The sequence below is a fragment of the Morone saxatilis genome, unplaced genomic scaffold (genome assembly GCF_004916995.1).
Source record: "Morone saxatilis isolate NCDOM2014 unplaced genomic scaffold, NCSU_SB_2.0 Contig8, whole genome shotgun sequence".
NCBI lineage: Eukaryota > Metazoa > Chordata > Actinopteri > Moronidae > Morone > Morone saxatilis.
Window position 1 is genome coordinate 19,994,446 of NW_023340257.1, and position 12,206 is coordinate 20,006,651.

A 12,206-nucleotide genomic window follows, 5' to 3' on the forward strand; every position below is an offset into this window, starting at 1 on the left:
GATAGACAGACATATTAGACAGATAGATAGATAGATAGATAGATAGATAGATAGATAGATAGATAGATAGATAGACATTTGTTCTTTCCTATTCCTCTCTTCCTCCAGCAGGGGACCGAGCACAGAAAATGTGGGAGGAAAGAAAAAAAGAAAATCCAGGGATCTGAGTCAGCAGCGGGTCCGGTCTTCTGCTCCCCCTCAACTTCCGCGGATCGACTTCAGCTCCGTTCAGCACAAACTCAACACTTTATACTCAACTATGAGCTCGAAGGGGTTGAGATTACTATAAAAAAGAGGCATCTCTGGGAGGAAAAACAACTAACCGGATCACAGAAGAGAGAAGAGGAAAGTTGAGCGGACCATCCTGTGTCGTTGAGGTATCCTGCAGCTTAAACACGCTGCTTTTAAAAGTTTTATCTGGTCATGTATGTATAATTTTCATATTGTGTAACTTTAACTGGGATAATAAGACACTAAACCCGGTGTCTGAGTGGACATTTGAGTCTTAAAGTGGCCTCGTTTTTAGTTTTATGGTGGCCCAAACGCAATCTAGTAAATTAGATGTTTTTCTGTACCAGCAGCTTTGATGAACAACAGGATTAAAACAGATCTACACAGTAAGTGGATCAACTCTGATTACAGTTGTCTGGTCTGACTCTGTATGTGGTCATGTAGCTACACAATGGATGACACATTATTTTCTCTCATTACAGTATTGTTTGACTTGGGTCACTGCCTGCCAGTCTCTTTATTTCTACACAGGGACTGACAGGAGTGTGTGTATGTGTTTGTGTGGATTTTATGGGTACAGTCTATGTTCTGGTTGCCTGGGTAAATAAAACAAATATAAAGCCTATAAGATAAAGATGGCCAATTTGTTAGAGGTTTAATAGGAACAAATGCAGTTTGTTTCACTGAAAAGTGGTGATTTTTGTGGTGTTAGGAACAAATATTTAAAATAATTTGGTGATTAATCTCTGTTATGGTAACTCATTCAGTCATTTTAGGTCAGTTGAGATCTTTATTGTCCCACAAGTACATAAAAACAAAACATAAAAACAAAACTACTGAGACTACTGACAAGAGAGTGCAAGTAAGAAGTATTTTCTTTATTGAGTAATCTGTAGACTATTTTTATGATTAATTGTCATCATGTCACAAATTGTCTGTCCTGTTCAAAACTCAAAAATATTCGTTTTACTATGAGAAAAGTCTAAGAAAGCCAGTAAATATTTACATTGGAGCAGTCGAACCAGTGGATTTTTGGCACTTTTGCTTAAAGGAGACAGAAACAATCAATTGATTATCAAAATAATTGCAGATGAGTTTTTTTGTTGTTGTTGATCAATCAAAAATTCAGATTTAGAGCAAACATTAGAGCTGATTACATTAGATATACATTTTGTTTATGTATCTTTCTGTATATATACATGCCAAAAAGCTCTACAGGATATTCAGTAGAGCTCCAACTAATGATTGTTTTCATAATTGATAAAAGTTGGAGGGAAAAAAAACAACAAATTTGCTGAGCAGGTTTCTATTGCAACTATTTTGATTATCCAATGTAAATATTTACTGGCTTGGTTCTGTTTTATATGACTGTAAATTGAATATCTTTTTTTTTGACACTTTGGGCTCTTAATATATAATCAAAATAATTATTTGGTGCCCTAGTCTTATTAAAAAAGCAAAGCTATTTGATTTACAATTGCAAATACTGTAGACAGTAACAGTATGCATACAGTGCATTATATGGTGTATATATAGTATACAGTATACATTATACATGCATATACAATGATGAAGAGCAGCATATCCTTATATTTGAGAAGCTGGAACCAGGGCATATGTGTTTGTCTTTTCTCAGTAAAAATTATTGAAACAATTAATTGATTATCAAAATAGTTGTCTCATGATCTGCAGTTGATTGACTAACTGATTTAGAATCCTCGACTGTAACAAGAAATGCTTGTAGAATTATATTTTTGTTTATTACAAGCCTCTTTTACATCTTGTAAGTTTTGCAACAGGAATAATAAGCACCAGGACTGATGATTGGGCCTTAATATCACTCCGTCGCAGTCTAGATATTATTATGAAACAGCTTTCAGTAGTAAAACATGTCAGATTTTTGATGCGGCTCTCTTTTTCTCACTACATGTCCCTCTGCTGAACATTTACCTCGAAGCTTCATGTCTGTGCGAATTTCAGCAATGAGTGTTCTTCCTCCGGTACGGAGGGACCGTATAATCGCTCAGCTCCCTCAGGTAAACTCATATAGCACTTATAGCCTAGTTGTCTACCTAAAACAGTGTGCAGCCTCACAAATTCATCCTCCTCTCTTGTAGTATTTCAGGAAAGAGGCAGCTCTGCACACTAAGGAGGACTTCAACAATAAAGTGAAGACTGCCTGCCAGGAGCAGCGTACCGGCACTGTGGGGTGAGCACAGGAACCAGAAACCAGGCAATACTGGATGTGATGTTTTGTGGCACTTATTTACTTCTTGCACCTTCTTTTTATTCCTCTCAGCAGATTTAAAATCTCTAAGGTGATTGTGGTGGGTGACCTGGCTGTGGGGAAAACCTGTCTGATTAATAGGTAAGCTCAAGCACAGTCACTTAATGCACAAAGGCAGGGTGAGGTGCAGTTCTGGGAAATAAATAACTTAAATAAAAAGGAACTCAGAGCTCATGTAACTCCTACAAAGAAGCACAATGTCATAATTTAAAAGTGTAGAAATGTTAAATCTGCATCTGGATGCAGTTTTGCATTAAAACACACAGTAATAGACAATGATGGGATACACGTCTCAAAATATTTCATTGAAATCCAAATTCAAATTTAAAATATTTTTTAAAATGCCTTTGTTATCTCACAGTGCTTTTAAGAACCAGTTCACCCACATTAAACAGAAACATATTACTATGCCTATCACTGGTAAAATCTAGGACATAATATTTTGTGAAATTATAGTAATGGTTGGTTCATCCTTCTGTTTTCATTCCTCTAAGGGTGGTTGTAACTGATGATAATAGTAATTATGGTGTTATATTGTATACAGTTATACAATGATTCTGAGATATACCATAAAAAAAAAACTCAAACTGCTACAACCCTGTGCTCAAACATTTTAAAAGGCAGCATATTTTTCCCTGTTAGGGTCACATCAACGCAAATTCAGCATTGGCAAATATTCACCTCCCACTTTCATTCTGTGTGAGCAAAAGGGCAAAAAAAACACCAGGTGGCAAAGCAGATTTGCATCTCGCATGGAGTTGGCGAAGTTGCAGCCTAAGCCAATAACAAATGTGTGAGTAAGTGGTCGACCTCTTTCCGCGTGCGGCACATCCTGCACTTCCCACATTTTGTCACTTGCCTGCATTCGTGTATGTGTGAGTCTGCCCTTACTTTGAAAAATGCACAGAACACGCTGTCCGCAGTTGTCATTTTACCAAAGAAATAGTCCCTAAAATACAGTTTATTTTTCTGTAATTTGGGTGAACCAACCCTTAAAAAATTGTCAATTCACATCCATCAGTTACAATCTCGGAGCTGTGTATTTCCTGTGTTTTCTTAAGACATGTTTTTATGTTTTCAGATTTTGCAAAGATGCTTTTGATAAGAACTACAAGGCAACGATCGGTGTCGACTTTGAGATGGAGCGGTTTGAGGTGTTGGGAGTTCCTTTCAGCCTCCAGCTGTAAGTCTTTATTATTATACATAAAACAAAGTCAGTCTGATGTGACATTGCTTACCAGTCTCTGTCTCTCTGTTACAGGTGGGACACTGCGGGACAAGAGAGGTTCAAGTGCATTGCTTCTACGTACTACAGAGGAGCCCAGGGTGAGAGATTAGTGTGTTTTAGAACAATAAGAAATGTACTAAAGACTTATCTTTTCTCTGGAGTTTGTGTTGCATTAAAAAAAACCCCACTTAAAACTGTTCAAGCATTTTAATAAAACAATATTTTCTTGTCTTCCAGTTGTGATCATTGTGTTTGATGTGAATGATGTTGCATCTTTGGGCCATGTGAGGTAAGCTTATTTATTATGAGCAGATTATTTGCACTCTTTCAGTTTTTCCCAGCTGGAGGGTTTAAAGTTGTCTTTTTCTGTCTGCAGGCAGTGGCTGGAAGACGCCTTAAAAGAGAACGACCCCACCGCGGTTCAGTTGTTCCTCGTAGGCACGAAGAAAGACCTGAGCGTACGTCTTTTATTGTTTAAAGTGGACATGCCTGTGAACATTTCTGTGTCTCTTAGTGGAGTCAAATGTCAAAGGTTTGGATCGGTGCCAGCAGCACAAAGCGTTTGTGTGCTGGCTCAAACCTCAGGAATGTGGTTTCCCCATCCTTCACTAGACTCCAACACATTTCTGAGAGAAGTTGAAGTGATGGACAAACAGACATTTCTAAGACATCACTAGCTGTTTTTAATCAGTGCTGGGAAGCGCTGGGGATACCTGGGATACTTTTCCATTTCAGGAAGTTTGTTTTTAATTATTGAATGTTTCTCTTCTTTTACTTCATTATGATTTTTGTTGATACAGTTAATTAGTCTTTTTTTGCTCTAATTTCCAACAATAACCAATTTCCTCGTAAAGCCTGAGCTGACATCATGTCTTCTTTTGTCCGACCAACAGTCCAAAAAGATAATCACATCTCACTGATATGAAACACAGCAAAAGAAAAGCAGCAAATCCTCATACTTTTTGCTGAAGAAAGACTTAATCAGTTACCAAATTGATAAAGCAACTAATAATTGCAGCTCTAATTACTGTAGCCTGGTATCATTCCTCTCTACTGTGGTATACATTGTATCTGTCTATCATCTGGATATTCTGAACTCAGCAGCAAGTCCTACAGTACAATACTTTAAAGGAAAACTGTCAATTTTACACATCAAAGTCTGCTCATAGGTCTAATGTAGTACTACTACAAATGCTAAAAAACTTGTATGAAGCCTTTGGTGGCTTCAGAGCCTGAGTGATGTCACTGGAGTTAGTGTTGGTTGAGGCTGAAGAAAATGAAATAAATCTGTTGGCATAGTGGGTAGAAGTGATTTTACCAGACCTCTGTGGCTGCAGTTTTAACTTGATTACATTGTATCTAACTTGGTCGCCTCTTGTTTCTCTCGCAGTCTCCTGCTCAGTATTCTCAGATCGAACAAGATGCCCTCAAACTAGCACAAGAGATCAGAGCCGAGTATTGGGCTGTGTCTTCGCTGACAGGTGAGTTTTTGGTGGTGGATACGGTAAAATGACCAGTAATCCGACCATTGACTTGGGGATTGTTTGAAAATTATTAGTTGAGGAGGTTGTGGCAGTCCCTCACTGATCCATATCTCTCGTCCACGCTGTAGGGGAAAACGTGAGCGAGTTTTTCTTCCGAGTTGCATCGTTGGCTTTTGAGACTAATGTTCTCGCTGAGTTGGAGAAAAGTGGATCGAGGCAGATTGGGGACGTTGTCAGTGAGTACCCAAATGATCTCTGTTATAATAAAAACCATCACATTTGTGACATAGTTTAACATCCAGCTGATCTCTTGTTTTAGGGATTAACAGCACTTCAAACAATATGAATGCTGGATCGAAGAAGAAACACCCTAACTGCTGTCAGTAAGGATATAAGCAGGAGTTTTAAGTCAAAGGTGCGGACTGAAAATGAGGATTTTTCTCAGTGGAAAAAGACTGTGGCTGCTCTCCAGCTCATGGGAGGGATTTTCTGTGGTCAGAGCAGGAGGAGGGACGCTGGAGTTTTACTTCCTGACATCTTTGAGTTCAGTTTTTCCTGGCCTGGAACAAGTTTTTACTCTGTGGGATGTGGATTCTTGTGGTGTTGCTCAGTTGAACTTGTCTGGAGTTACAGGGTGACACAGAAATGACACAGAAATGCCTGTTCTGGTACTGCAGAGATGCCAAAGAATGACTGTTTTATATCATGATGTATGTGTGGCTGCTTACTTTACTTAGGGCTTGAATTAAATATTCTGTCTTGCTGCTGTAGTTTCTTTAACAATTGAGACTTTTTCTTCACAATAATACTCTGGTTTATGTTAAAGTCTGCAGTTTTAAATGTTTATACTCTTACAGGTTCCCAACCTTTCTGTGAGCAAATAGATTTTGTAGTAAAATATTTTAGGAAAATCGGAAAAAATAAACAGAATTTTGTGTAGCGGGAATGTTTTTTTTCTTACCTGTTAATCATCACCCGACCCCCCCCAGATTTGTGGGGCCCCGACCTCCAGGTGGGAACTGTTGTTGTAGATGCAGACTGGGAAATGTTAATAATGCTTCATAGGTACTTTTTGCTGTTTGTTTACAGTCAAATCAATGAATGAATTTGGATTTCATATCAAAAACTTTACCGTACGATTATCTTATCATTTATTTTCTTTAAAATATACCATGGTATGTTTTACATGTAATAAAAATATTTAAAAAGAGAAAAAAAGTGTTTTGAAAATAACAAGAACAGTATGTATGCATGTATTCAAGAACAGTTAAGTTGAATTCACAGTATAACTTTAAAACATCATTAAATGGGGATTTCACTATATTTGTTTAAAAAATACATCATGTCTATGCAGATAAAACTATTTCTTGACCATCTTAGCCTTACAAAATATTACTATTCCCCTTTTTTTCAATACTGAAGTTGTAAGAAATCATCTTTTCAGGTTCAGTTTTTGAAGCTTTTGAAGGAATTGAGATACTTCTGGTCAATTTGGTTCTGGAGCTCTTCAGGGATACAGTGAGAGAATTTGTAATTTTCTTTAATCCACTTTCCTCCTTCAGTGTTCTCAATGGCCACAGCTGCTACACCTGCAGGGGAAAAAAAGTGTGATATTGACGTTAAAGGTGTTCGGGATCGTTGAATTCTGGCGTTATAATGTAACCCTCTTAACTGACCTACAACAGTGGCTCCCAGCTGCTCCACCAGCTGGATCGCAGCCTTCATAGTGCCTCCAGTTTCTATCCATTGGTCCACTAGCAGCACCCTCACACCTGAAGGAGGGAGACACGTCAGCTCTTCACTTTTTTTTAAGCTATCCTTATTGAAGTGTTCACTTTGTTAACAAAGTTAAGTATTTAAAGAGTTTATGTCTTTATTTTTTTATTTATTATTTTTATTTTTTCTTGGACTGGTTCAGTTTGTTTAATTTCTGCAACATAAAGCAACCTGGCCCTGCGTAGCTGGGCCACTGCAGTAAAGACTGAAGGGTACATGTTCAACCAGATGAGCTACCAGAGTACTCTGTTAGTTGTAGTCTTAGTGTTTGCATGTACAAATGTAAATGTGCACAAAAAAAAATGAAATAAATAATCAAACTTAAATCTAACAGTAACATCTGCTGCTGCAGCAATCCTCCATGTTAAAAATAAATAAATAAATAAGTCTCCAATAAAAGTCTAAAAAGATATTTCTCCAAATCTTTTGAGCACCATTTGGGTCTTTAATTCACATATTACCACTAGAGGGTACTGTGACACAGGGAATAAATGGACATAAAGTTGAAGAAACTTCTGGTTTAAATCATTTGGATCATGTATTGTTCAGGTGTTAGGTTAAATTTAGAGCTGCAGTGATTTTTCTATTAAGTTTGTTGATAGACAGAATCTGATGCTATTTTCATAATCAATTAAATATTAATACATTTTTTATTTGGTGGTTCCAGCTCAGATATGAGGATTTGATGCTTTTATTTGTCATATATTGACTGAAAGTCTTTGGGCTTTGGACTGTTAAAACATAACCTTGGGCTGCTGAAAGCTATCATAAACATTGTTCACTATTTTCTGACATTAGACAAGAAATATGGTGAGATTAATTGATTATGAAAACCTTTGTTGATTTATTGATTTTTAATACATAACAGAAATAAGTATATTATAGCCTTATCATCCTAAAAAAATGTATATGTTTAAATTCTGCTTATTATCCTAATTTTAATACAGCTGTGCATTGAAGTGTTTTCGGACAGAGTTTTGGTGGCAGATGATGATCTAAGTAATTACTGAAGCTGTTTTTTGCCTTTTGTATGGAAATGATCCAATTAAAACACAAAAGCGTAAATAACACATGTATAAACTTATTGATAAGAATTTATAAAAAACACAACATTCAAACTCGAATGTGGTTTAAAAAATATATATTTATCTCAGTCTGTCATAACCCTAAGGTTAATTAAACATTGTCAGCTGGGTAAACATTCATCTTCTCAAGAGAAACAATAACTGACATGGTTAAAGGGTAAAAAGTAAAGGAAGATTAACCTGGTTTTAGCACATCCAGTCTTACTTCCATAGTCTTTTCTCTGCCTGTGTAGTCAGTGTAATTTTGGTTTTGGGTTGCGACACACAGGTGTCCTGCTTTACGTACAGCCAGGAAACCTTTTCCGAGGGTGGTGGCAACAGACGCCCCTGAAAAAACATTAAAAACATTCACAGACAGAATGATATATCAGAAATTATCTGTTGAACAGGATGACTGGTTTCATGCATTGTCATGCCATGTGAAGCAGGGTTTGGAGGAGCCTAAATATCTAAATTTAGTATCTTTGCGAGAGGGGTTAGGTTTCCTGACCCATGTACTATTAGAGTAATTGCCTCTTAAAATAAAACTAGTGTGAGACACAAAGTGTGATTGCTCTTAAACTACCATTTATTTCCCTTCTTAAAATGAATTGGTTTGTTTTCTTACCCAGAATGAATCCCATTGCATCTATCCCAGCAACCAGGTCAATGGTGTCATTGTGGAATGGACTGACAAGGTCTTTGACACAGTCTGCAAGAGCCTGAATCGAGTGCAAAGAGAGTAAATGCACAAAGTACAAAGTGTGCATATAAAATACACACACAGCTTGTTTTTTTTTTGAGGGTTTTAAATGGGTCTTATATTGTGTTCAGTGAGATGGAAGACTCTAGAAACAGCGTCAACAGCTCAACAAACCTTTTAAGTAACTAGAAATCATCCTTTATTAAAGCAACTCACAGAATCGTACCTGTGAGTTGCAGTAGAGTCTGGACGGGTCCAGCCAGGCAAACGTCGGTCCTTTTGTGTTTGGTGCCATCAGAGAAAGGTACCATCCTTTATGTCTGTCTGCAGGAACGGCCAAAACATCCATTTAAAAAACAACACAGTGTCTGCGCTGTTAAAGGGAGAAACTAGGGAGAATGAACTGGACCGTGAATGAGAGAAAGAGTTGCCCATATCAAGTTCAAGCAGGGGGAGTGGTGGGTGGGAGGTGGCTGTTAATAACACTGAACATAGTTACTTATACTCTCTCTGCTGTTGGTGCTTGATTTCTCATTCAAAATCAAGTCAGCTAATGATTTGATGACCAGTCTCAGCCAGGTTCTTTGTCACCAAAAGCTTAGATAATAAATTTTCTGCTAGGAGATGTGTGCAGATTCTTTTTTTAGGTATCCAGCACCTTCTTGTTTTATGGTAGTTTTGCCATTAAAGAGACCATACTGCTATTTTGCATGAGTTAGCTAATTTACTACAAATCCTAAAGTGTTTTAATTACTTCAGTGCCTCTATATGACGTGAATAACCACACAAGACCATCGGTGAGAATTTTTGGTTGGTTATTGTTAAAGTATGTCACCGGGTCAGATCCCCCTTGAAATCAATGAAACAGGTCGGTAGAAACACTACCACTGTTGTCCACAGAGGCCGCCAGAATCAACAACAAAAAAAGAAAGAAAGTTCCATGTACAGGTTTTAAGTACTGTACTTGCACACCTTTACTCCGTAACATTTATTTAAGAATATAAGTTACTTGTTACGTTTCTGATTCCGATTCTTCAATATAATCTAAATTGTGATGCATTATTATGGATTAAGCTATCTGGCAGTATATCAATTAGTTGATCTTACTTACAACTTAAATTGGCCATTCTGGATAGTGAGTTCTGATACTTTTGGGACTAATACATGCTAATACTTTTGTATTTTTACTTAAGATTTTGAATGCAAAACTTGTAACAGAATGTTTTAATACTGTAGTATTGCTACTTTTAGCTACTACTTTCCATTCATGTCACCACTGTATGAGAACCTAAACTTGCAGAGACCTAAAACTTTTAGGAGTTACAGTCATTTTTTTGTCAAGCTGACATTATGGTTGTATGATATTACAGGTCAAAGAGCAGATTGAATGATAACTTTAATAACTTTTTTACGTTTCTAAAAGATGCTTTTTATTCTCTGTTTTATACTTTGGCATTTGTAAATGGTATTGTTAGGTATCTGTAGTTTGCAGTACATGTTACATTTGTTGTTGCATTGCAATGTTGTTTTTCAATATTGATCATCAAGCTAAAAGACATTGTGTGATGTTAATGATAATAATCAGATCAATTGCATAATTTTCACTATTGGCTCCTACATTGAATTAATGCGATAAATACTGTTTTGATTTGATCAGACGTTTGCTGTTAATTATGTTTAAAATGCAGCCACCTTTCACATGGGGTCAGTGTTGCATCCTCTAAAGAAATATTTACTGGTTTGTATTATATCTAGACACAGATTCAACTCTTATGGAAATCAGGAAATCAGGTTCGCCTTTAAGTCCCCACTTAAAACATACTTTTATCGGAGAGTCATTCCTGATTTTACTTAATTTTGAATTAACTATATTTTATTTCCTAAATGTTACGTTACGTTGTTGTGTATATTTGTTCATGTATATTTCATTTTTTGTTAAGCACTTTACGTGGATTTTGCAAGCGCTCTATACTTAAAAATTATTATTAATTTCTGCCAACAAACTCTGAAGTGATGAAACGTAGATCTTCAAGGTGCATCTGTGAGATAGTGCACCAAAAACAAACCCAACACTGTAGTTCCTTGATTATAACTGAGTATCAACACTGGACTGGAGAGACTGACTAATGATCCTCTGAAAATGTTCATTTTCCACTTTGTGCATTCCTCAGGTTGTTATTCTAAAAGCCGCTCCGAGCTGCGGCCTTCAGGTGTTCGACTTCAGGTGTTTAGAATCACTGGAGGATCGGTGTCTAAGTAAGCTCAGGTTCCGAACTTGTTCACTGCTGGAGCAACAAAGTCCATCTTCTTACTGTATTTACAGTATATTTCCCAGCTCTCAGACTGGAAAGGTTATTACAATTATTAAATAAACAGATCTGAAATTTCATCTCAGTTTTGTGCAACAGAGTTCAAGCTGTTACTGCCAACAGTAACAGTACTTTCCCACAGTTTTGCCTCATGTACCTTGAACCTTATGAACTTACAATAAATGTAGGCTAACGCAGGAATGCTCATGTGGTTTCTTTTTTGCACATTGTTTGCACACTTACAGGATTTACATAGTAATAGATCTCAGCAGATATTCACATATCTGACTTGTTGTGCTGTATGAGCTCATGGTGTTGGTTTAAAGGGTTTTCAAATATCTTTTGGAGAAATGCTTAAACCTGCAGTAACACATTTTTGGCCACTTGAGGGCAGTAAACACAACACTGACAGACTATTACCAACTTTTAACAAACCTATTTACACATCAAACAGTTATGGAGCAACATTATCATACATTTGGAGTTATGTTTCTGTCCACCCTATCTCAGCTTTTGGGGCTAAATGCTCCACTGTGTTCACCAGCTAGCTGCTAACATTGCCTGACTCCTGTTTGGTGCTGAGCAGTTAGTGTACAGTGGGCTTTTAGAGCTTTTCTGCTGATAACAGCAGTCAGATGAAGCCAAAAAAGAACAGATGAGAGCAGTGAGACTACATTAAATCAAGGTTTTGGGTCATTAAACCAAAACAATGAGCTGAAAGACACCATAAAGCTCCTTAGAGCTGTGGGGAGCTACAGAGTCAGGTGACATTTCTCTGTGGTTTCCAATTGTGTTCTAAAAATGTTATTCATAGCTGCTTTAAAGGGCCCAAATAACCCAAAAAAGACAAAGCAGAGATTTTTGATATATCTAACTTAGTTACTCAGGTTACAGCAAAAACAACTGTTCACATTGAGGTCTGTCGATTATGACACCAGGAAACTGTCGATGGTGGAAAGTTCTTAAGTACAGTTTAGAATCGCTTTTTTTTAATTAACTCTACCTCGACCAGACCACATTAATAATAATGTTATAATATTTGGACAATATCATATCTGATCTGGTAGCATTACAATGACAAAGGGCATTCTGTTGCCTAATGAGTAGTACTTTTTGTTACTTAT

General features: G+C 36.9%; 2 protein-coding genes across 4 annotated transcripts; one reads left to right on the top strand and one right to left on the bottom strand.

Moving 5' to 3' along the window:
* The first annotated feature begins 124 nt into the window (after nucleotides 1-124).
* Nucleotides 125-6,819, top strand: rab34a (RAB34, member RAS oncogene family a). Of its 3 annotated transcripts, none has more exons than XM_035679800.1 (11): nucleotides 125-377; nucleotides 2,189-2,267; nucleotides 2,349-2,440; nucleotides 2,531-2,599; nucleotides 3,600-3,701; nucleotides 3,780-3,844; nucleotides 3,984-4,035; nucleotides 4,123-4,204; nucleotides 5,137-5,227; nucleotides 5,359-5,466; nucleotides 5,550-6,819. In XM_035679800.1, the coding sequence occupies exons 2-11, from the start codon at nucleotides 2,193-2,195 to the stop codon at nucleotides 5,615-5,617; spliced, it is 804 nt and encodes a 267-aa protein (XP_035535693.1). In that variant the 5' UTR covers nucleotides 125-377; nucleotides 2,189-2,192; the 3' UTR covers nucleotides 5,618-6,819. The 3 variants fall into 3 exon arrangements, with proteins under 3 accessions (XP_035535693.1, XP_035535695.1, XP_035535694.1); XM_035679802.1 differs by having other exon boundaries at nucleotides 126-377; nucleotides 2,534-2,599; XM_035679801.1 differs by lacking the exon at nucleotides 125-377 and having other exon boundaries at nucleotides 2,149-2,267.
* On the bottom strand, nucleotides 6,365-9,214 carry zgc:174895 (uncharacterized protein LOC100126024 homolog). The gene is made up of 5 exons (XM_035679803.1): nucleotides 9,000-9,214; nucleotides 8,699-8,792; nucleotides 8,272-8,418; nucleotides 6,907-7,002; nucleotides 6,365-6,819 (listed from the first exon to the last, which is right to left on the bottom strand). The coding sequence occupies exons 1-5, from the start codon at nucleotides 9,120-9,122 to the stop codon at nucleotides 6,677-6,679; spliced, it is 603 nt and encodes a 200-aa protein (XP_035535696.1). The 5' UTR covers nucleotides 9,123-9,214; the 3' UTR covers nucleotides 6,365-6,676.
* Between the last annotated feature and the right edge of the window lie 2,992 nt (nucleotides 9,215-12,206).